Genomic DNA, 26,893 nt, shown 5'->3' on the forward strand with positions numbered 1-26,893 from the left:
CAAGGGCACCTAAGCGGCCTAACCTCGGTTTCCCCACTGTCATGTGGCTGTTAAATTTTCTCCTTAGCCCTTTAATTTCTTCTGCTATTTTCTGCTGGGTTTCTTTGAGTCTTGCTTGCCCCATATATGTGGTTATGGAATCACCAAATGTGGTTATGGAATCACCAATGACTTGAGGGAAATTTGTCCATAAATTTTGGGCTTTTCCTCTGCAATTTCTTTCTACATGAGATTTTGTCCCTATGTTTCAGTCATTTTAGCAGCTCTGGGGCCTGTCCATTGTCTCCTCTGCCTGAAATGACTGCCACTTTAGATATGGCCTCTATTGCTCTGAACGTGATTTAGAACATATCCTCACGGAAAAAGCCAATGTTTATATGGCAATGACCTTAGGATCACAGCCCCTCAAGTTCCACCTGAGTTAATTGCATTTCAGTGTCTTCAAACCATTTGGTTTTATATATTTTGTCTAGCTTTCATGACTGCTTTTGGTAGGAGGGTAGTCTGATAAAAGGTATTTCATGGTTGGAACTGGAAGTCTAGACGATTCAAGCAGCAGAGTTCCCAGGTTATTCCTACAAGAACTCTAGACCATTCTCTAGGATCTTGTCTTATTTTTTGGGAGAAGTATAAATATAAATATTTTTGCCAGGTGCAGTGGCTCACGCCAGTAATCCCAGCACTTCGGGAGGCCGAAGTGGGCAGATTACCTGAGGTCAGGAGTTCAAGACCAGCCTGGTTAACATGGTGAAACCCCATTTCTACTAAAAATACAAAAACTTAGCCGGACATGGTGGCAGGCACCGTAATCCCAGCTACTCAGGAGGCTGAGGCAGGAGAATCGCTTGAACCCAGAAGGCAGAGATGGTAGTGAGCCGAGATTACGCCATTGCATTCTAGTTTGGGCAACAAGAGCGAAACTCTGTCTCAAAAAAAAAAAAAAAAAAAAAAAATATATATATATATATATATATATATATTTCTCATCTTATATTCACTTGTATTCTGTCAATTCAATACGTTATATTTTATTTGTGTTTAGAGAACATTAAAATAGATTTAAGTACATATCACAACCTTGCTTAAAGTTCCTTCATTGTTTGGTGCTATTTTTAAACTGTCTGAAAATATGGAAGGCAAATACCACCAGGATATTTTATAGCTAGAAGTGAGAATCAAAGAATAAATATGGATATAGTAACTACATAAGACAGTAATTCATTTCACAAATGTAAGTGTTTACTATGCCGTGAGACAGTGGTGAACCTGACATAAACTATTCCTGCTCTTACAATAAATAAGATCATTTTAAATAGTGATAGTTGCTGTGAAGAAAAATTAAAAAGGAAAAATAGAATGTTGAGTACTAGGGATAGAAAGTGAGTTAGAAAAAAGGCTTTTTACATATAATGTTCAGAGAAAATGTTTCTAAAATGATATGATTTGAACTGAGACCTGAATGATGAGGAGCCACTAATGAAAAGATCTGGAAGAACAGAATTCCCAGTAAGGGAAACAGCAAATGTAATGGCCTTGAGGGAAAGGAAGGAGGCTAGTTTGGCTAGAGTTCAGAAAGTAAGGGGAAGTGAATGACACAGGATGAGGTTAAAAAGCAAGGTATAATCTGGACTATAAAATAATTTTGTAGGCCATGGTAAAATTTTAGTCTTTAAGTGTGATGGAAAGCCATGAATAACTTTAAGGATTAAAACATAATACTTAAGGAATAAAGCATACCATTTAGAAAGATTAGGTTTCAGCATAGTGGATGAATTATAGTGTGGTCAAGTATAAAAATAAGACTTAGGAAGTCCAACAGTTTGCCATTCTCTATAAAAAGAACTTCTAGCCAAAAGTCAAAAAGGAACAGTTTTCAAAATACTAAATTCTAAATAAGGTTTTTAAATTTTTTACGTAGTGTCACAGGAAGAATCTAAAATATTAAATTTGATACTTACATATATCCTAGCAACTCAGAAAAATAAGAAAATCCCTAAGAACAAGATATAACACTGCTGAGGACAAAATTTCCAACTATAAAATGATGATGAGCTGCCAAAAAATAACCGGATCATCATTTCATGCAAATGCTATGTTTTTTTTCAACTTATCAAAATAAAAGGTCTGGATACTAAAATTTACGTATATACTCAGAGAACCTGAGTAACAAAAAATTTGCAATGAATACCAAAAAACAAAAACAAGCAAGCAAAACATATGTTTCTCTTACCTGACCACCAGCAAAAGGAAAGATTCTAAAAATGTTTGGTAAACTCTTGACAGTAAATCACCCTAAGTGGTCTACAATCACATTAAATTGTTTTGATAATGAGTCTTCTATATTTTGGTTTGCATTTTGTTCAAAGTCAGTTGAATATATTTAATCAATGTATTGAAAGAACGGAGTAACGCTTTCAGTAAACTGCAATTATTAGAAACAAAGCTTGCAAACACGCTGATATTGAAATGCGTTCCAACAAAAGCGAAGAATGAACTAAAGAAATTAAAGCACTCAATGTGTAAGCTTAAGTATCTTCATTTGTAGGAATAATGGTTTGATGGAGCTATTTTCAATTAGATTTCTTTATATTGTATACTTCAATGGAATGAAATTGAGAAGCCCTATGATTCTGTATCATCTAAACTGGATGATTATTTAAAATAATTACAAATAAAAGTCAATGTAAAAATACCTCAGATTTGTGGAAGGTATTCTGAATGAAAGCAAAAGAATGGGATTTGTAAAAATATCTGGTCTGAAATATTTAAACATTTTAATATGCAAAAATTTAGAATTGAGAATATCCTAAAATTGAGCAGAATTTGCTCTGAGCAACTGTAGGGAGAATACCTTCTCTAATAAAAGCACACAAGAGTCAATTGAAAGTGCCAATAATTTCAATTTTAGAAAAATATACAAGAATGTATGTTTTTAATAATTTCATTTTAGAAAACAGGTTTATAGCAGAATTATTTTACAGGATACCCAATAAAATAAAACCAATTTGTCAGTGATTAAATACTCAGAAAATTAAATAGTTTTAATTATTTCAGCTCCCCCATTCATTCTTAAATTATACTCTTATGAATAACACACTATATGGTCATTCTCATTATATGATGCCATAATCTGGCTTATAAAATATTTTTAATATAATGTAAATATTTTATCTATGATATCATTTATGTGGCAACGTATTGTTTTACCTTATGGACTACCAAATTTGCTTAACAAATGACCTTGCTCTTGAACATTCGACCTGTACTTATGATTTTGTGAAATACGCTGTGATAAACATAATTTTGTAGATATCTTCCTTAGTCCATACATCCAATTTCTTCGGGTACATTAACAAAGGTTGAATTGCTGGGTCAAAAGAAACAAGCTTTAAGGGCTTTTGACAGATAATACACTAGTCTACAAGTAAAGCTGAAATGTAAGAATGGCTTTCTTCTCACCTTTTTATTACAGCAGATGCTTTAAAACTTTTTTAAGTAAAAAACTTCCTTGTTTGACAGCAGATGAATATAATAGCTTTAATTTTTATTTTAAAATGAAGTCTGATTTTTGATTTGAGGAGATATGTAATATACTCATGATTTAAAATTTAAATGGCACTGAAAAAGCATAAAGTAAAAAAAAAAAGTATTTCTCTAAGCCCTCTACCTCTTCCAATCCCTCTCAGTACCAAAGCAATCTGTTAACACATTCTCATCTATCCTTTTGGAAAACTGCATAAGCATAATTTGAGTTGTCTATTACATTTTAAATACTCATTGGTCTCTTCTAATTTTAATTCTGTATTTTTACAAAACTTTTTTCTAAATATGTTTTCAAAGTTAAGATTGTCCTTCAATTATAAGGTAATGTTATTTTTTGTTATTATACAGCCCTTCAGCCAAGCGCAGAATCTGGTTTATTTTTCTTTTTAAATATGTATTGACATATTATTTACATACAAAAATGCATCCTTTCAGGTACAACATTCAATGGTTACGACAAATGAAAACAAAAACTGGTATACAAACCAAGTCAATCCTTCCAAAACATGTCCTGATCCCTTTTGCAATCAACACACACACTTCCTCCACCAAGTCTCAAACAACTCTCAATTTGCTTCTTCTCACTGCTGATTAGTCTTGCATGTTCTAGAATTTCATATAAACATCATACAGTATATGCTCCTGTGTTTGGCTCTTTCACTCAACATGTCTTTAAGATTCACCCATATTGCTGTGTGTCTCAGCAGTTAGATTCTTTTTATGGCTAAGTGGTATTCCACTGGATGAATATGACAACTATTTACCTATATCCTGTTGATATGATCAACATTTGAAAAACAGTCAAACTGTTTTCCAAAGTGTCTCTACCATTTTACATCCTACCAACCTAAGTTTACTATCTTGCCTTTTCATTGTCTATTTTTCCCATTAGTTGTTTCGTTCTCTATTCCTGCCTTCATTTGGACTGAGTAGTTTTTGGTATTCCATTTTCTTTACCGGCTTATTTTTTTATGACTGCTCTAGGCATTACAACATAAACCATTAACCTTCCCACAGTAGACCTTTATACGTTATACCACTTCACATATAATGTAGGGGTTTCACATCTCCATACTATCCTCTGTGCTACTGTGGTAACAAATTTTTCTTCTATGTATATTATAGGCGCCACTATGCGAGTTATTATTTTTGCTTTAAACAAAGGCCAAAACAGAAAAAATAAGCTTTTTATATTTATTCAAATATTTACTGTTTCCAGTGCCCTTCCCTTCTTTGTGTAAATCTGTTTTTCCATCTGGTGTCATTAGAAAGTTCCTTAAAATTTCTAACAATACAGGTCTGTTGGCAATAAATTCTCTAAGCTTTTGTTTGCCTGAAAATGTCTTAATTTCATCTTTGTTATTAAAGAATATTTTCAGTGGCTATAGAATTCGAGATCGACTTTTTTCTTTCAACACTTTCAAGATGCATTCAATTGTTTTCTGGATTGTATTGCTTATGATAAGAAGGAAGTATTTCTATTTTGGTTCCCCAGTGTAAATGTCTTTCTTCTCTGGCTGTTTAACTTTTCTTTTTCTAGTCACAGATTTTCAGACATCATGTTTCTTTATATTTATCCTGCTGGGTTCCATCAAATGTTGGAATCTGTGAATTTACAGCTGTTTAACAAATCTGAAAAATTTCTAGACATTACTTCTTTAAAAACAGGCATATCTCAGAGATATTATGGGCCTGGTTACAGACTACTTCCACAAAGCAAATATTGCAACAAAATGAGTCACACAAACTTTTTCGTATCCCAGTATATATAGAAGTTATATTTACATTATACTGCAGCCTTTTAAATGTGCAACAGCATTATGTGGAAATAATGTTCATATCTTAATTTGAAAAATACTTTATTGCTAAAAATGCAAATGATCTGAGGCTTTCAGCAAGTCATACTCTTTTTTGATGGTGGAGGGTCTTGCCTTGATGATGATGGTTGCTGACTCATCAGGGTGGTGGCTGCTGAAGGCTGGGGTGGCTGGGGCAATTTCTTAAAATGAGACAACAATAAAGTCTGCTGTATTGATTGATTCTTCCTGTTTGATTTCTCTGTAGGATGAAAGATCTCTCTGTAGCATGTGATGAGGTTTGATAGCATTTTGTCCACAGTAAAAATTCTTTCAAACTTGGAGGCCACTCTCATATCCTGACACTACTTCATCAACTAAGTTTACGTAGTATTCTAAATCCTTATTGTCATTTTGACAATGTTCATAGCATCTTCACCAGGAGTAGATTCCATCTCAAGAAACCACTTTCTTTGCTCAGCTGTAAGAAGCAACTCCTCATCCATTCAAGTCTTATCATAAGACTGCAGTAATTCGGTCCCATCTTCAGGCTCCACTTCTAATTCTGGTTCTCTTGTTATTTCCACCACATCTACAGTTACTTCCTCCACTTGAGTTTGAACCCCTCAAAATCACCCACGAGGACTGGAATTAAATTCTTCCAAACTCCTGTTTGATACTTTGACTTCCTCTCACGAATCACAAATGTTCTTAATGGCATCTAGAATAGTGACTCCTTTCCAGAAGGTTTTCCATTTACTTTGCTGAGATCTGTCAGAGGAATCACTACATATGGCAGCTACAGCCTTACAAAATGCATTCTTTAAATAATAAGACTTGAGAGTCTTAATCACTCCTTGACCCATGGGCTGCAGAATGGATGTTGGCAGGTATGAAAACAACATTAATCTTGGGCATCTTCACTGCAGAAAATGGGTGACCAGGTACACTGTCAATGAGCAGTAAAATTTTGAAAGAGATTTTTGCTTAGCAGTAGGTTTCAACAGTGGGCTTAAACTCTGCTATCAACAGATGTGCTCTCATCTGAACTTTGTTGTTCCACTTACAGACCACACAGGGAGTAGACATAGCAAAATTCTTAAAGGCCATAGGATTTTCAGAACAGTAAATGAGAACTAGCTTCAACTTAAAATCATCAGCTCTATCAGCTCCCAACAAGAGTCAGCCTATCCTTGAAAGCCAAGCATTGACTTCTCTTCATCTATGAGATGGCATCTTCTTCCAGGAGAAATCTGTTTCATCTACATTGAAAATCTGTTGTTTAGTGTAGCCACCTTCAACAATTACCTTAGCTAGATCTTCTGGATCACTTGCTGCAATTTCTACATCAGCACTTGCTGCTTCATCCGTCACCTTTATGTTTTGGAGACAGCTTCCTTCCTTAAACTTTATAACCAACCTCTGTAAGCCTCAAACTCTTCTGCAGCTTCCTCACCTCTCTTAGCATTCACAGAAGTGAAGAGAGTTAGGGCCTTGCTCTGCATTAGGCTTTGGCTTAAGAGAATGTTGTAGCTGGTTTCATCTTCTATACAGACCACCCAAACTTTCTCCATGTTGGCAATATAGCTATTTCACTTTCTCATCATTCATGTGTTCACTGTTAATTTCCTTCAAGAACTCTTTCTTTGCACTCACAACTACTCTGACTGTTTGGCACGAGAGGCCTAGTTTTTGGCATGCCTTCCTCACTAGACTTAATTATTTCACATGCCTTCCTCACTAAGCTTAATTATTTCCATTTTTTTTTTTTTTTTTTTTTTTTTTTTTGAGACAGTCTTGCTCTTGTCACCCAGGCTGGAGTGCAGTGGCGCGATCTTAGCTCACTGCAACCTCCGCCTCCCAGGTTAAGGCGATTCTCCTGCCTCAGCCTCCCAACTAGCTGGGATTACAGGCGTGCACCACCATGCCCAGCTAATTTCTGTATTTTTAGTAGAGATGGGGTTTCATCACAGTGGCTAGGCTGGTCTCAAACTCCTGACCTCAGCTGATCCACCTTCCTCGGCCTCCCAAAGTGCTGGGATTACAGGTGTGAGCCACCGCGCCTGGCTGGGTTTTTTTCTGTTTTTTTTGTTTTGTTTTGTTTTGTTTTTTGAGACAGGGTCTGGCTCTGTCCCCCACGCTGGAGTGCAGTGGCACGATTTCAGCTCACTGCAAGCTCCACCTCCTGGACTCCAACAGTCCTCCTACCTTAGCTTCCCAAGTAGCTGGGGCTACAGGCATGCACCATCACGCTGGATTAGTCCATTTTCATACTGCTGATAAAGACATACCTGAGACTGGGCAATTTATAAAAGAAAGAGGTTTAATGGCCTTACAGTTCCACGTGGCTGGGGAGGCCTCACAATCATGATGGAAGTTGAAAGGCACATCTCACATGGTGGCAGACAAGAGAAAAGAACTTGTGTAACAAAATTCCCCTTTTTAAAACCATCAGATCTCGTGAGACTTATTCACTATCACAAGAATAGCATGATTCAATTACCTCCCATTGAGTCCCTCCCACAACTCATGGGAATTCAAGATGAGATTTGGGTGGGGACACAGTCAAACCATATCATTCGGTCCCTGGCCCCTCCCAAATCTCATGTCCTCACATTTCAAAACCAATCATGCCTTCCCAACAGTCCCCCAAAGTCTTATTTCAGCATTAACTCAAAAGTCCACCATCCAAAGTCTCATCTGAGACAAGGCAAGTCCCCTCCGCCTACATGCCTATAAAGTCAAAATCAAGTTAGTTACTTTATAGATACAATGGGTGTACAGGCATTAGGTAAATACAGCCATTCCAAATGGGATAAATTGGCCAAAACAAAGGGCTACAGGCCCCATGCAAGTCTGAAATCCATTGGGTCAGTCAAGTCTTAAATCTCCAAAATGATCTCCTTTGACTCCATGTCTCACATCCAGGTCACAATGATGCAAGAGGAGGACTCCCACGGCCTTGGGCAGCTCTGCCCCTATGGCTTTGCAGGGTATAGCCCAACCTCCTGGGTGCTTGAACTGGCTGGCATTGAGTACAGCTTTTCCAGGTGCATGATGCAAGCTGTTGGTGGATCTACCATTTTGGGGTGTGGAGGACAGTTGCCCTCTTCTCACAGCTCCACTAGGTGGTGCCCCAGCAGGTACTCTGTGTTGGGGCTCCAACCCCACATTTCCCTTCGGCCCTGCCCTAGCAGAAGTTCTCCATGAGAGAGAGTCGTGTCCCCGCAGCAAACTTCTACCTGGACATGCAGGTATTTCCATACATCCTCTGAAATCTAGGCAGAGGTTCCCAAACCCCAATTCTTGACTTCTGTGCATTGGCAGGCTCAACATCACATGGAAGCTGCCAAAGCTTGAGGCTTGCACCCTCTGAAGCCATAGCCCAAGCTTTAGGTTGGCCCCTTTCAGCCACAGCTAGAGAGGCTGGGATGCAGGGCACCAAGTCCCTAGGCTACACACAAGGGGACCCTGGGCCCGGCCCACGAAACCACTTTTTCCTCCTAGGCCTTGGGCCTGTGATGGGAGGGGCTGCCATGAAGACCTTGGACATGCCCTGGAGACATTTTCCCCATTGTCTTGGGGATTAACATTTGGCTCCCGGTTACTTATGCAAATTTCTGCAGTGGGCTTGAATTTCTCCTCAGAAAACGGGCTTTTCTTTTCTGTCACATTGTCAGGCTGCAAATTTTCTGAACTTCTATGCTCTGCTTCCCTTATAAAACTGAATGCCTTTAACAGCACCCAAGTCACCTCTTGAATGCTTTGCTGCTTAGAAATTTCTTCCGCCAGATACCCTAGATCATCTCTCTCAACTTCTAAGCTCCACACATCTCTAGGGCAGGAGCAAAATGCCTCCAGTCTCTTTGCTAAAACATAACAAGAGTCACCTTTGCTTCATTTCCCAAGAAGTTCCTCATTTCCATCTGAGACCACTTCAGCCTGGTCTTTATTGTCTATATCACTATCAGCATTTTAGGTAAAGCCATTCAACAAGTCTCAAGGAAGTTCCAAACTGTCCCACATTTTCCTGTCTTCTTCTCCAACCTCTGCCTGTTACCCAGTTCCAAAGTTGTTCCACATTTTCAGGCATCTTTTCAGCCACACCCCACTCTACTGGTACTTGCTGCTTCACCTGTCACCTTTATGTTTTGGAGGCAGATTCCTTCCTTAAACCTCGTGAACCAACCTCTGCAAGCCTCAAACTTTTCTCCTGCAGCTTCCTCACCTCTCTTAGCATTCACAGAAGTGAAGAGACTTAGGGCCTTCCTCTGCGTTAGGCTTTGGCTTCAGAGAATGTTGTAGCTGGGTTCACCTTCTACACAGACCACTCAAACTTTCTCCAAGTCGGCAATACGGCTACTTCACTTTCTCATCATTTGTGTGTTTCACTGGCATAGCATTGTTAATTTCCTTCAAGAATTCTTCCTTTGCATTCACAACTTGGCAGACTGTTTGGCACAAGAGGCCTAGCTTTTGGCCTATCTCAGCTTTTGACATGACTTTCTCACTAAGTTTAATTATTTCTAGCTTTTTTTTTTTTTTTTTTTTTTTTTTTGAGACAGGGTCTGGCTCTGTCACCCAGGCTGGAGTGCAGTGGCAGGATCTCAGCTCACTGCAAGCTCCGCCTCCTGGGCTCAAGCAATCCTCCCACCTTGGCTTCCCAAGTAACTGGTACTACAGGCACACACCATCATGCTCAGCTAATTTTTGTATTTTTTGTAGAGGCAGGGACTCACTATGTTGCCCAGGCTGGTCTCGAACTGCTAGGCTCGAGCAATCTGCATGCCTCAGCCTCCCAAAGTGCTGAGATTAAACGTGTGAGCCACCACGCCCAGCCTATTTCTAACTTTTAATTTAAAGTGAGAGACATGCTATTCTCCTTGTCTCTTGAATACATCAAGGCCACTGAAAGGTTATTTATTGGTATTGTTCTGTCTCAGGGAGTAGGGAAGCCCAAGGAGAAGGAGAGAGAAGGGAAAATGGCCAATCTGTGGAGCAGTCAGAACAGAGACAACATTTAGTGATTAAGTTTGCCATCATCTATGACTGCTTGTTCATGGTGCCCAAAATAATTACTAGAGTAATAAGAAAGATCACTGATCACAGATTACTATAACAGATGTAATAATAATGAAAACTTTTAAAATATTGTGACAATTATCAAAATGTGATACATGCTGTTGGAAAAATAGCCCCGATAGACTTGCTAAACACAGGGTTGACACAAATCATCAATTTGTTTAAAATAAAAAGGAAAAAAGCAATATCTGCAAAGAACAATTAAGTGAAGCACAATAAAACAATTCATGCCTGTAGTTTTTCTGCCACTCCTCCCACTCCCAAATTCGCCACTCCCATCGCTCCATTACAGATATGTTAAACCATCTGACACTGCCCCATAGGTCAACGGATATGCTTCTCTCCATACTCCAGCTTTTTATTTCTCTTTCTGTGCTTCAGTTTAGGTGGTTTCTATTGTTTTGTCTTCAAGCTTACTGATCTTTTCTGATGCAGTGTCAAATCTGCCTTTAAGCTTGTCAAGTAAATTTTTTATTTCATATATTTCTCACCTTTAGAAGTTCCACTTAGGTCCTTTTTAAAATCTCTTTTCTCATCCTTCACATTTGCCTTTAAATCCTCAAGCACACTTACAATAGCTATGTAAAGTCCTTTACTGCTATCTCCATCACCTCTGTTATTTCCATGTCTGTTTCTATGAACAGATTTTTCTCTGGGCTACAGAATAATGGGCTACATTTTTCTGCTGCTTCTTTGCATGCCATAAAGTAAAGTAATTTTGGATTGGATTATGGATATTATAAAAGTATATTGTTGGATATCTGAATTTTATTTTCTTTCTTTAAAACATGTTCCGTTTTCTTTTAAACATATTCAGACAAGCAGAGAACCAAATCATGAATAAGCTCCCGTTCAGAATTGCCGCAAAGAGAATAAAATATCCAGGAATACAGCTAACAAGGGAAATGAAGGGCCTCTTCAAGGAGAACTACAAACCACTGCTCCAGGAACTCAGAGAGGATACAAGCAGATGGGAGAACATTCCATGCTCATGGATAGAAAGAATCAATATCACGAAAATGACTACCTGCCCAAAACAATTTATAGATTCAATGCTATTTCCATTAAACCACTGACATTCTTCACAGAATTAGAAAAAACTATTTTAAAATTCATATGGAACCAAAGAAGAGCTCAGATAGCCAGGACATTCCTAAGCAAAAAGAACAAAGCTGGAGGCATCACATTACCCAACTTGAAACTATACTATTAATAGCAAAAAAATTTGCAATTTATATGACAAAGTACTAATCTAGCTAATACACAAAAATATCATAAGGACTGATTTTTTTAAAAATAGCCAATCAAAAACAACGGACATAAAAAAGCTATCTACTGAATAAAATAAACTCAATCTCACTCACAAATTAATAAAACAAACATTGGAACAAGATTTTATATTTACCTATCTGATAAATAAAAGTAAACCATATTTTCAAAAGCTTTGATAAGAGCCATTCTCACACACTTATTAAGGAAATGTCAACTGGCATATCCTCTCTAGAAGACAGTACCTACCAACAGAAAAAATGTATATAATTCTTTGATCCACTATTTCTACCAAAGTCATGCCAACACATGTATATGTACACATACACACACACACCATTCCCAACATATGCAGGATACTTCTTCTAATATTTTTTGATAGTATTAAAATCTAGAAATAATCTAATAGTTCACTAATACAGAATTAATTTTAAGTCACAATATATTCATAAGCATTACAAAGCTCTTAAAAATAATGAGATTATATATAAAGTGTTGATACAGAATAATTTTTTAGATCTATTGCTAAATGATGTAAAATGTCAATATTGTCAGACTGAATAACAAAAGTTGTATTATGATCCAAACTATATGCTGTCTTCAAAAGCAGGACTATAGTTAAAACAATACAGTGAAGCTGAAAATAAATGGAAAAAAAGAGATAAACCACGAAAACAGTAAGCGTAAGGTAGAGCGGCTACATAAATATCTGATAGACTTCAAGACAAAAACATTACCAGAGATGAAGACACAGTGGAATAACAAAAGGCTCAAGTCATCAGAAAGCATAAAATAAATGTGTAAGTACCTAAGAGTAAAGCTTCCTCAAAATGCCTGAAGCAAAAAATTGACAGAAATAGAGAAGAGACAATTCCACAATCATACTTGGGATATTTTGACACTTCATTTCAGGAATGCATAAAACAATTATATCAAAAAAGAATCAGGAAAGATATACATGATCTAAACACCATTAACCACCTTAACCTAACTGATATATGCAGAATGTTACACCCAACAACTGCAGAATACACATCCTTATCAAGTGTATTTACCAAGAAAGACCATAAGCGGAGCTATAAACAAGTTGTAATAAATTTGAAAGGATTCAAATTTTAATTTTTAGGATCACAATGAAATTAAATTAGAAATCAAAACAATAAGATATCTAAGAAACGACCTAAAATTTGGCAATTGAACCACACAATTATAAAAAACTAATGCATTGAAGAAAAAATTCTACAGGAAATGAGAAGTCTATTTTGAACTGAATAATAACAAAAAAAATCAAAATTTCTGGAATGCAGCTAAAGCAGTGCTTGGAGGGAAATTTATAGCTCTACAGAAAAACAGTAGTTTATGGGAGGAAAGACAGAAAGGTATAAGATCAGTGTAGAAAGATACAACCTACAGTTCCAATGTAAGGAACCAGAAAAGAGCAAAGTAACTCCAATAAGAAAAGAGAAGGACATAATAAAAATAAACCAGAAATCAATAAAACCAAAAAAAAGTAAAAATTAACAAAAACAGAAGTACTTTTTTGAAAAGATTAACAAAATTGACAAATGCCTCATTAAACTAGTAAAGAGAAAAGAAAGAATACAAATTACTAGAATCAGGAATGAAAGTGGTTGTTGCTACAGAATCTACAAAGATGAAAGGTAAAACAAAGTAACAGAAGAACGACTTTACACCAAATTTTCTAATTAAGTGAAATAAAGAAATTTTTTTAAAATTAACTAAAACTGACACAAAATAAAACAAAATCTGAATATAAGATATATGTTTATATATCTCATATATAAATACATCATATATAAATTTATATATAAATTTTCTTTTATATGTATACATATAAATCTACATATATACATTATATATATAAACACAGAGACACACACACACACATATGAAAATTTGGGCAGGGTGCAGTGGCTCACACCTGTAATCCTAGCACCTTGGGAGGCCAAGGAGGGAGAATCACTTGAGATCAGGAGTTTGGGACCAGACTAGGCAAGACAGTGAGATCCCATCTCTACAAAAATAAACAAAATTACCTGGGTGTGGTATCACACACCTGTAGTCTCAGCTACTAGAGAGGCTGAGATGGGGGGATCACTTAAGCCTGGCAGGTCAAGGCTGCAGTGAGCTGTAATTGTGCCATTGTACTCCAGTCTGTACAAAAGAGCAAGACCTTGTCTCTACAAAAGAGCAAGACCTTGTCTCTAAACCAGCCGCCTCCAAACACACACACATAAATTTTAATTTGTTATTAAAAACTTTCCAACAAAGAAAATTTCTGGCTCAGGTAGTTGCATTTAGGTCTATCTATCAAACAGTTAAGAAAGAAGTAACTACAGTACTCCATGAATTACTTCTGCAAACAACAATTTTAGTAATTTAATAATATCTCATTTAATGAGACCAAGTAACTCACACCAAAATCTGACAAAGGCATTCCAAAAACAAAATTCCTACCAATATCCATCATATAGTTTCAAAGGGTATTAGGAAATAAAATACAGCAAAATATAAAAAGGATACATTATGGCCAAGGAATATCTAAGGAATTCAAGGTTGATTTAACATTTGAAAATCTTACAAGTAATATACCACATTAAAAGAATAAAGGTGAAAAACCTTATGATTATCTCCATAGATGGAAAACAAGTATCTGTCAACATTTAACATCCATTCATGATAAAACAACAACAAGAACATCTCAGTGAAATAGGAAAAGAAGGAAATTTCCTCAATGTGATAAAGGAAATTGATATAACTGATGAAAACTCCACAACTCATGCCATACTTCAATTATTTTTAGAAAAGCAGTATTTCAAAGCTTTTATGGAAATCTCGAAGAATGTAAAAAATATAGAAGGAGACAATTTTTTAACGAAGATTGTAAACTAAAAGTTATAAAACATGTATTTGTATATATAAAAGTTTAAAAGAGTCGTAAATTATTATAAAGACAACAGACTAGCAGAAGAGTAGACAAAGAAGAATTAATTCTATAATCTACAAAACACTTTATAAATTAATTAGAAAAAGACAAAGAACTCAAGCAGAACTTAGGAATAGACAATTCACCAAAAAGCAAATCTACATGCCCAATAAATTTATGAAAAGGATGTTCAAATTCACTAGTCAGAAAATACAAACAATGAATATTTTATAGCAACCATTGTGTCAAAAATTAAAAAGAATTTATACCTGCAGACATTTAGAGACTCTCACACATTGTTGGTGGAAATGTACTACAGCCTTTCTGGAACACATTTTGGCAATATCTATTAAATTTAAAAATACATATCCCTTTGATCCAGGAACGCTACATCTGGACATCTGTCCCACAGATTAAAAAAAAAAAAAGCATATGCTTTTTGATCCAGCAATTGTATTCTTGAGAACCATTTTCCAAGAAATAAAATTCCTACTACACAAGAACATGTATAACAGGATGCTATTGTAGCAATGTTTGTGGTAGGAAAATAATGGAAACAAATACCACTGATATGAAAATTAATGAATAAATTATAGTATAACTATCCTATTTCTCACTTGGTATTCATCACAAAGATTTATTTAGATCTTTACTGAGTAACCTGGAATCGTATTTCCATGGAGTATTATTGAGTGAGAAAGATAAGAAGCAGAAAAGCAAGCCATTAAAGTGATAAACCAAATAAACATTACAAAAAAAGCTCTGCTTTTATTTCTGTCTGCTGTATCATATTGTAGAAGATAAATATGATTAAGATGGGTTGGCTTTCAGTCATCAAGACCGAGGGAAGGCCTATGGGTGGGAAATGCGTAGACCCCAGCCAAAAAAAAAAAATTTCAAAAACAGGTAAATAATGCTAGGTGCAGTGGCTCACACCTAAAAATTTTTAAATAGGTAAATAACTACATTTATGATATAAAAACTCAAGTAAAATTATGTATTTGTTTACATACCAAAGAAATTAAATTAAAATTAATCTTATAAAAAGCTTACAACATGGTCCTTGGAAACCTTTTTACTTTAATCTCAATCTTAAATTAGAAGTTCTGCAATTTAAACTTGATTTTCAAGTTCTTTCCCTCTATGTAGACAAAAAAAGAGCCTCCAGTCTGTCTTCCTGTCGGAATTAAGTTTTAATTATTATCTAAGTAGATAATAATGCCTGATTCTGACGATGATCCTGAAGGAAATATCACAAAATCTGTCACAAAACTAAGGAAAGAGAACAAGCGTATACACAACATCACTTGGCCACATCCTTCCATGGAGCTTGCTTTGGAACTCCAGCCAGCTTTTTCCTCACCAAAGAGGTAATCTGCACTATATATAGTGCATGAAATCAGAGATAGTAAAGTTAGATTTAATGTTCAGTATTAAGTGCTGCTGACATCTCAATGTAAATCTAAACTCAATAAAGTTCTTCAATTAGAAAAATTTTACTAAAGTCGAGTCGTTTTTAAAAATAATGTCATAGATTCACATCTTCAGAAAAATAAATGTTCCTAACTTTTATTCTAAAGGGTCTGAGTGCAAAGAGAACAACAATCAAATTTTTAGGTAATTTCCAAATTCCAACATTATGATGAATAAATTTTACTAAGAGAAAAAATGAGCACAACAAATTTCAGTCCGCATAAATTACTTAAATGCAAGTTCAAATATGTTGATATTATTCAAATGTTAATTGTGCATCTTTACATAATTTATAAAGTTGTCCAAAGAAAACATTTCATCTATTTCTAAGTAAAAAACCAATATTTTATAAAACAGATTATAAAGATTGATGCTTAAGAGTTCACTTTGAACTTCAATAGTGTAGATGCTATAATAAAAACCCTGCAGTCAACATCATAAATTATGTCTTTCTTTATCTTCAATATGACATTCAGCAATAGGAAGCCCTCATTTCTAGGTATTTATTTTCTATTTTCACTTAGAAGATCAGCAGGTGGTATATAAAAAGAAAAAGAGAGAGGATGTACTTTGACTCTATTCTAGCACTAAATGGAAATGAATAAGCAAATAAAAGAAACAAATATTGTATACCATACAGGTGAGGAAGAGAAATCTAGACTTAGAGAAACAAGTAGTAAAAACTGCAATGAAGTTAATTAAGACAGTTAACCTGTTTCAAAGGACTTATTTTAAAAATCAGAAAATGTTTTAAAGAAACACATTTATGCATATACACAAAAGAAAACAAAGATTATACATAGAGAGAAAAACAATATAAGTCTTAAAAAAAATGTGGAGGTGACTCATTAGAAATTTCTAAGACTAAAAAGGTCAAAATAATTATTCCAGAATAAGAATACCCACATAGAGTTACCTTTTCAAATTCACCATTGCCCAAGGAATCCCAGTAGGTGTGTTAAAGGCAGGAAGGAGTTTCTCAGCCAATTGCACTGCTTTAATCTTGAATATCTGAGATTTAAAACATGAATATTCATAAATTATAGCCATTAGTACGCATTTACTTATTGCTCTCTCTCTCTCACACAGTATACATAGCACAAGGTACTGGGTACATGGGAGCACAGGGTGGGAAAAGGCATCTCATTGGTACCAGGCAGCATTTGGCAATCAGAGAGTATGTTTGCAAACTGGATACTAAGGAAAGTTAACCATGCAAAGGCCTAAAACAACAATTAATTGAAAAGGAAGGACATAGTTTTGGTGTTGATAGTCTATTTTCAGCTGGCAAAAAATTCAAGAAGAAACATTAGGCTATGGACTTTTCATCCACGGTAAACAGGTTTAGTTCAAAATATAAGCAAAAGAAAGAGGTAACTCAATTTGCACAAATGCCCTTAAATTACTCTGAACATGTTATGTCTCAAAATTTTCCATCAAGGTTTAATCATATTATAAAAAAGGAAAGAAAACATTTGAGTTCACATGCTAAGTTTACTTTGAGAGTTATAAATGCTTCATTTGTCAGTCCCAATTGCTGCTTTTTTGGTATTCAAAAATAATTGCCTAAATATCAGTGGTTTCCAAACTTTTAAAATCATATAGATAGTAAAATTTCTACTATTTTCTTAGTATGTAGTATTATCAAGATGTATACAGTAAAATTTCTACTATTTTCTTAGTATATCCCAATACGTAAGTGTGTGTACTTAACTTTAGAGACCACTGACTTAACAGATTCCAAACTGTGACTGGGTCATAATGTTCTATTAGGAAAAGTAGCACATTCTCCTATATGTATCAAGTCTATCCCCTCTCAAATGGTCTCCAAATTGAGTGGTTATTTAAAATTCCATCTTTTTACTGCAGCCAAATACTTTTGATAAAAATATTATTAGATTCTTCTAATAATATAATAAGTAATTGAAGATCTGGAATGAATCAAAATTTTCAGTTGAGATTATAACAAAGCATACCAACATTACTGGGGAAAGAAAATATTAGAGAGAAATATGTACAAGTAAATAAGGAAATATCATAGAGGTAATGTATCCCCACTACTCTTTCCTTCATGCACTCTCCTTCACTCTGTCCCTCATTAAGATGTTCCGAAGTTCCCTCAACAAGGCAAAAGCTTCTTAGCAGAACTTTTAATTAGATATATTCACACATCTACAATTTACCATTTCCTTCAATATCTACTTTAACATCAAAACCCCAAAGAAAAACATTATAAAGTCAAAGTTGTAATAATGTTCTCATATTCATCTCATTAATTAGGAAAAGCAAATGTAAAATCAGTTCTCTCTTTATTAACATTTACATGTTAGTAAAGACAAGTTACCTTATATAGCAAACAGTATTGCTTCTGTTTACCATAAAGACAAAGAAATTAACTTTCTTATCTAGAAACTAATATTAATACTATATCTTTGTTAATCACACATTTTGTATCACATCTTTTCTACATATAAACTTAAAAGTGATAAAATGACCTACAAATATAAACTTTTTCTAAATAGAAAGCATGCTCAATTCACTTCCAGAATAAACCAGTAATATATTGTCTAATTTTCAACTAAAAATATTGTATCATTAATAGCAATTAACATATAAACAGTTATAGTAGACAGGTCTAAAAGAAAACAACACCCTAATGTCATTGAGAAAAAAAATCCCTTACATAGTATATAAATCTTAATTTATAAATATATAAACTCTTTAACAATGTATTTTAGACTTATCTTCTCTATTTTCAGAAAAATATTTTGGTAGGCAACAGCAAATCAGTTTTCAGTATGCAATGCAGGCAAATAATACAAAATCCAAAAAGTATCAAAAGTAAAAAATTAAGTCTCTTTTTCAGTTCTGTCCATCAGCCACACAATTCCTTTTACAATGCAACCACCTGTTAGCTTCTTTGTATTTTGTGCCAAATCAGTCCCATGGTACACATGGTTTCTGGTCAAGTCACATAAAATCTTCATTCCCAAACCTCACAAAAACAGAAATTCTGTTGCAATTTACACACACTCAGAGTCTCTGTCTCTCTCTAACACAGAATATCACACATTCTGAACTTGCTTCTTTAACATATTGTTTTGTACCTTAGAGAGCTTTCCAAAGCAGCCTACAAAGGGCTACCATCTCATTCTCTTTGGTGGCTGCAGAATTTCCTCTTTTATGGATACACTGTAATTTATTTACTCAGTCCTCTATTAATGGACATTTAATTTGTTTCTACAGCATATGGCTATTTAAGATAAATTCCAGAAGTGAATTTGTTGTCTCAATCAGTATAAGCATTTGAAATTTTGGTAAGTTACTACCAATTTGCCCTCCATATACGCTTTACTAATTTATATTTCTACCAGCAATTTATGAGTGGCTCTTTCATGATATCTTTGTTAACACAAAGAGCTTTAAAGTATAAGTAACGAAAGTTAGGCTGGGCATGGTGGCTCACCCCTAAAATCCCAGCACTTTGGGAGACAAAGGTGGGTGGATCACTTGAGGCCAGAGGTTTGAGGCTAGCCTGGCCAACATGGTGAAACCCCATCTCTACTAAAAACACAAAAAATTAGCCAGGTGTGGTGGTGCGCACCTACAGTCCCAGCTACTCAGGAGGCTGAGGCCGGAGAATCACTTGAACCCGGGAGGCGGAGGTTGCAGTGAACCGAGATCACGCCACTGCACTCCAGCCTGGGAAACAGAGCGAGACTCTGTCTCCAAAAAAAAAAAAGTAAGACAACACAATAGGTAACACAGAACCACTGCAGATTCTTGAGGAGGGAAGTGACATTAGGATCTATATATGCTTCTTATGCTTGTTTTCTTTATTAGAGTGCTTAAGTTACTAAGATAATATTTTTGCAGCCTATTCTCAATCTAGCAGTCAATGTGGGAGTGTTAGAAGTTTAGAATCCTCAAATGGCTCCCTATCTCAGAGCAAAAGCCACAGTCCTTACAAAGGGTATATACCTATATCAAAGATGTATCCCCATTACCTTCTATGGCTTCACCCCCTCCTTCATGCACTCTCCTTCATTCACTCTGTCCCTCAGGCACTCTATATTAGCTCCACTTGCCTCTTTTGTTGTTCTCTAAGGATGCCAGGTATGTTTTTGTTTCACTGTCTTTTTATTTGCTATGCCTATTAAATATTCTTACAAAAAATATCCTCACCCACTAATCTCCTTCAGGTCTTCACACAAATGTTACCTTTTCATGGACTCCCTAACCATCCTATTTGAAATTTAAAATCCTTTATGCCCCATCCCACTTTATTTTTCTCCTTGGTGCTTACTGCTAACAGTGTATGTTCCATCATGTACAATGACAGAGATAGTGCTAAGAAATGCATCATTAGGCAATTTTGTCATTGTGCAAACATCATAGGGTATACTTACACAAAGCTAGATGGTAAGGCCTACCACACATCTAGGTTATATGGTACACCTATGACTCCTATACTACAAACCTATATAGCATGTTACTGTATCGAATGTTGTAGGTAATTTTAACACAATGCTAAGTATTTGTTTACCTAAACATAGAAAAAGTACAGTAAAAATATAGAATACAAGATTAAAAATGGTGTATCTGTACAGGGCACTGACCATGAATGAAACCTGCAGGACTGGAAATTCTCTGGCGAGTCAGAGGATGAGTGGTGGGTGAATGTGAAGGCCTAGGACATTACTGAACATTACTGTAGATTTAAACACTGTACACTTAGGCTACACTAATTTATTTTTTACAATTATCCTTCAAAATAATAAATTAACTTTGGCTTACTGTAACCTTACCATATAAACTTTTTAGAGTTTTTTTTTAACTCTTTGACTCTTTTATAATAACATTTAGCTTAAAAACACAAATACATTTTACAGCTGTACAAAAATATTTTCTTTCCTTATATCCTGATTCTATAAGCTACTTTCTATTAAAATTTTTTTTTACTTTTTAAACTTTTTTGTTAAAAACTAAGACACAAACACAAACAATACCTAGGCCTACACAGGGTCAGGATCATTAAAACATCACTAGGAAATAAGAATTCTACAGCTCCATTATAATTTCATGGACCCACCATCATATCCATTGTTGACTGAAGCACAGTTATGTGGTACATGACTGTATATGTGTATACATACATACTCTCTCACATATCTATCTTATTTATTTATTGCCTATTTCCTCCACAGTAAAACATAAGCCATAGGGGTACAAGAATTTGTTTGTTTTAAATTTGTTTGTTTTCAATGCTTAAAACAGTGCCTGGCATATAGCAGATGCTCAACAAGTATTGACTAAATTAAGACAAAAGGTGCAGAGATTTAAAATAATCAAATTATCTCCTCCCATTTCCATACCAACTCTATCCCCCTAATATGTGATATTAATATACAAGGGCTTTAAGGACTTTTTAATATGTTCTACATAAATGTTGGGATAATGATGATGATGATGATGATGACAAACATATTAACTCATTTAATCCTCACAACAAGCTGGTGAGGTAAGTATTAATTTTGCCCCCATTTTACAGAGTAGAAAAACTGATATAAAATGAATAAGTAATGTATTTCCCAAGGTCATACAGGTAGTTAAGCAGTTAGTCTGAATTTAAACCTAGGCAGTCCAGCTCTAAAGTCCATGTTCTTGACCCCACACACACACACACGCGCGCGCACACACACTCCTACACCTTGCATTATCTAATCTTAATTTTTATAGTTAATATTTAAATTCCTCAAAAATATTTTATTAATTGATGTGTATACCTCTTTGTCTTTTATCTTGTATCTTCCCTCTTGAATGACAGATTCAAATTCTGGGTTGGTAGCTATTTTATCTCAGCAGTTTAAAGATACCACTCTAAAATCTTCTGACATCAATTGCTACTGAGAACTCCACTGTCAGCTGTCATTCTTTTTTAAGTAATCGGCCCTTTCTCTTTGGTAGCTTTTAATATTTCCTCTTTGTTCTTGATTATCTTTTCACATATTATTTGTTCCATTAAACTCATCTGAGATTTCTGCCAAATATTCTCTGAAACCTCTCAATCTATTTTCATCTCTCAACTCTTTTGCTTATTTTCCCTCTTTGACTCTCTATACTGCATTCTGGATAAATTTTTCAGTATCACCGTGAGAGCACAAGTACCCTTAAAGGCTAGATGGCTGTTCCTCAGGACCAAGTGAAGGTCACTGCAAAACTGAGGGTTAACACAAAGAGACAGAAACACATTCACACACATTTCCCTCTTAAAATGCACCTGCAAATGATAATTTTAAAACTCAAAATGAAATCTAAGATTTTATTATACTTGCAAGCTAATAAGTCAGCCTTCCACAGTTTCATAAATGTTGGCAGAAGACACAAGACTACTGGGTCAGAGATAAAAGGCTTTATTATTTATAGCAAAGTAGCAGCCAAAGCTTCAAGTTCATTTGCATTGGACTATACATGCTCCACCTCCACCCCAATCACACTGGGATGATGCACAGGGCCCATGATGAATGCCTGTACACACAGTGGGTTACATTATAGGAGAACATTCAGCTTGTGGTATCTCTTCTATGGTAAGCGAAAGTAAGCCTGTTTATCCGGGGTAAGACATTACCTCATCCCTACAAGCACAGTTGTGATTATATGGGTAAAGAGCAGTCAGGGACTTGCATTGCTGGTACATCCAGCACAAATGTGCAGGGACATGCTCAGGCCCCAGTGTTGGACTGCTTTTCTAAGCCTTCATGTCAGCAAGGGGAGTTCCTTCCTATAGCAGCAGCTGGATCCATTTGGAAGTTTTTCCAATACTTGTAGAACCAGCTTTATCACCCTCAAAGACATCAGTCATTATCACCCACCCCAAAGACATCAGCACCAGCAATAACCTGCTAGCCCACTCTCATCAGAGGTCTGAGTTTCAGCTTCGGATACCCCTTCCTCTTAAAGTTTCTAAGTTTTACTAATTAAAACCTCTTCCCCATATTATGTCAACCCTGTTTGCTTCCTGTAGGAGCCACCTCTATGATTCCTACAGAGTATTCTTTTTAATCTAGCATTTACCTAGTTAACAACTTTATACCTAATTAATCTTTATATTAAATTTTCTCTGTTCAAGTAACTAGATGGATTCTGTCTCTTGACTAGACTTCTGAAAAATAAATAATCCATATATATGTATTTTTGAAACTGAGTCTCATTCTGTTGCCCAGGCTGGAGTGCAACAGCATGATCTAGGCTCATTGCAACCTCCGCCTCCTGGGTTCAAGTGATTCTCCTGCCTCAGCTTCCCGAGTAGCCGGGATTACAGGCATCTGCCACCACACCTAGCTAATTTTTATATTTTTAGTAGAGACGGGGTTTCACCATGCTAGCCAGGCTGGTCTCAAACTCCCAGCCTCAGGCAATCCGCCCGCCTTGCCCTCCCAAAGTGCTGGGATTACAGGCATGAGCCACCACGAAAGGCCAATAATCTATATTTTATTACCTATTACAAAATATTTGCTTAGTTTCAAAAATAGAAAAACTAAAAAATAAAAAAGTTTAAATCATAAACAGTTCCTCTATCTTGACCCAAATACTGTTAATGTTTTTATGTATTTCTATCCCTTTTTTCTATACATAACATACAATTAAGTAGCTGGATTTTTATTCCATGTTTGGCTGCTACTGACATAATAACACAAGTAACTTTTCCAGTTTTACAAAATTGTCTAATTTACTATATCCATATCCTCTCCTTTCTATTCACTCCTCAACCTATTCCAACATGGCTTCTGCTGCCATCATTTCACTGAAATAGATCTTACTAAGGATTGATCACACATGTGAGCAAAAGCATTCTGTTATTATTCACAAGTTCTTCCTTAAAATACATTCTTCCTTTGTGTTCAATAATCCTATAATCTCCCTGCTTCCTTTGGTTTATCCTCATCTATCTGGCCTTTGATGTTGTATTTCTTGGGGCTTAATTCTAGGCCCCTTTCTCTTCCTATCCTAAATTGTCTCTCTGGACAATTTCACAATGTGCTTGATTTCAATTATCAGCTACCCAGCAACTGACTCCCAAACTTACATATCTAGTCAATACTTCTCCATTGAACACCAGACCCATTACATCTCTCTACTACTTATTTTCACTTAAATATAAACAAAATCTCCTCAAACTCAAAATACCTAAAATTAACTCATGATCTTCCCCCTCTAATCTAGTATTCAAGCATTTGCTATTTAATAACTATCCTACCATCAAACTAGCACCAAAAACAGAAACCTGAGAGACAAAATCAATTCATTCTGTCTTATATCCCCCTCCAAAAATCACCCAATCCTTTTAAATTTATCTCCAAAATACCCTGAAATCATTTATATCTCTCTTCTCTACAACACCATCTTAGTCTGAGTTGCCATTATTTCTTGGCAAAATACTGTGATGACTAGCTGACTGAATGGATACACACACACACACACACACACACACACACACACACAGCTGTAACCAACTACTTGTCTATAACTTGCTTTAGTCACTGAATATATCAAGCACATTTTTCCTAGTTAAAATATATAAATGTAGGTTTATAGTTGAACTTTATCCTATGGTAACAGATATATCAATTTATTCAGTCACTCTCCCATGGATGAATATTCAGGTCTTTTTCAAATATTTTCTACTACAAATGGTACTGCAATTAACATCCTTTTGAGTATACCTTTGTGTATCTACTCTGTTACTTTTAGATAATAGATTCCTAGAAGTGGGTCACTGGGTCAGAGTATTTTAAATTTTAAATATTTACTTCACACAGCCAAATTATTTTCTGAAAAGATAATATCAATTTATATTCTAACAGTTTATCACACATTTGTTAAAATGCAAAGTATACATTTAATTACATATTATACATACAACATAGGTACATTTTATTGCATATAAATTAACCTCAGTAAGGTCTTGAAAGTCTCTACCAGGCAAAGAATGTGGAAGGGTGAGAGGCTATTACAGACAGAAAATCATGATATAGCTCTATAAACACAGGGAGATAAAACAATGTGGTCTAAATAAATAGTTTCACAATACTGTGGTTTAATGTAAGTGTCAAGTCTGGAGAATCTCAGGAAATAGTAAATAGATCCCTCAGATGATCTCTTTTACAGCTTTTGACCTCTTTAGAAAGTACTCCCTCTACTTTCTATGGAAACTGTCATTCTATCTGTCTGCAAACAAGAAACTCCATTCCATCTATTACCTTAAAGCTTCTGCAAATGCCATATAATCACATTTCCAAGCCTCCTCTGCAACTAAGGTAGTAAGCAACACGGCCTTTCTCTTGTTACTCAGGGGTATGCAAATTAGGTTAGGTAAAGGGAAGTTAGAGACCAGAGATGGTGGGGAATCCATTTAGCCATTCAGCTAATAGGTAGTGGCAAGCTCATCTCATTTCCAAAAATTTTTAAGGACAGTATCCAGTATCAGTGGGACCATCAGTGCAAACTGCCAACGTGTGTGCAGTAATGACTACAACGAATCAGTATTGCGATGGCATTCCTGGCTACACAGAATTTAGAAAAAAAGGAGAAGTACAACTGTCATTATTTGCAGACAACACGACTGTGTATCTCAGAAATCAAAAGGAATCTAGCAAAAAAACTATACAAGCGAATATGAACAGGGTGTTTTTCTTGCTTTCTTGCAATGCTAAGATTTTCATTACAGTGTAATGTAATGTAAATAGTGAATAGCTAAATGTAAACAGTGAAAATAGAACACCTTCCTTTATTCCAGATCCTTGGGTAAAAATATTTTAATATTTTATAATTAACATATAGTTTGCTGTAGAGTTTTTGTAGGTGTCCCTTATCAGAATGAAAAATAATAATTACCTTCTAGTACAGGTTGAGTAGCCCTTATCCGAAATGCTTAGAACCAGAAATGTTTCCAATTTTGGATTTTTTTAAATTTTGAATTATTTGCATTACACCAGTTTAGCATCTCTAATCTGAATCCTAAACACTACAATGAGCATTTCCCTTGCACTCCATGTTGGTGTTCAAAAAGTTTAGGATTTTGGAGCATTTCAGGTTTTTGGATTGGGAATAATCATGCTGTACTAGTTTACTGAGTGATTTTAATCATGAATGGGTGTTGCATCTTGTCAAATGCTTTTACTAAATTTATTGCAATAATTATATGATTTTCTCCTTTACTGTTAATTAATATGATTAATTACATTAACTGCTTTTTCAAATGTTTAACTTTGCTTTCCTACGATAAAAGAAATTTTTCTTGACATATTATCTTTTATATTATATAAAAACATAAAAGATATCTTTTATATTATATAAAAACATAAAAGATATCTTTTATATTACATAAAAACATAAGATATCTTTTATATTACATAAAAACCTAAAAGGTATCTTTTATATTACATAAAAACCTAAAAGGTATCTTTCTTTCATATTACATAAAAACCTAAAAGGTATCTTTCATATTACATAAAAACCTAAAAGGTACCTTTCATATTACATAAAAACATAAAAGGTATCTTTTATATTACATAAAAACATAAAAGGTATCTTTTCCATTATATAAAAATATAAAAGGTATCTTTTATATTATATAAAAATATAAGAGGTATCTTTTATATTATATAAAAATATGAGGTGTCTTTTATATTATATAAAAGTATAAGAGGTATCTTTTATATTATATAAAAATATAAAAAGTATCTTTTATATTATATAAAAATATAAAAGGTATCTTTTATAT

At 35.0% G+C, this 26,893-nt stretch overlaps 1 protein-coding gene across 2 annotated transcripts in view; it reads right to left on the bottom strand.

Annotated features, from left to right (window-relative positions):
- Positions 1 to 26,893, bottom strand: part of MAN1A2 (mannosidase alpha class 1A member 2) — a 176,458-nt gene that overhangs the window by 76,967 nt on the left and 72,598 nt on the right. For both annotated transcript variants that reach the window (XM_030824769.1, XM_030824770.1), the window contains exon 6: positions 17,027 to 17,121. In XM_030824769.1, coding sequence (XP_030680629.1) covers positions 17,027 to 17,121 — 95 coding nt within the window. The remainder of the gene's footprint in view (positions 1 to 17,026; positions 17,122 to 26,893) is intronic.

Source organism: Nomascus leucogenys, chromosome 12 (assembly GCF_006542625.1).
Source record: "Nomascus leucogenys isolate Asia chromosome 12, Asia_NLE_v1, whole genome shotgun sequence".
Classification (NCBI taxonomy): Eukaryota; Metazoa; Chordata; class Mammalia; order Primates; family Hylobatidae; genus Nomascus; species Nomascus leucogenys.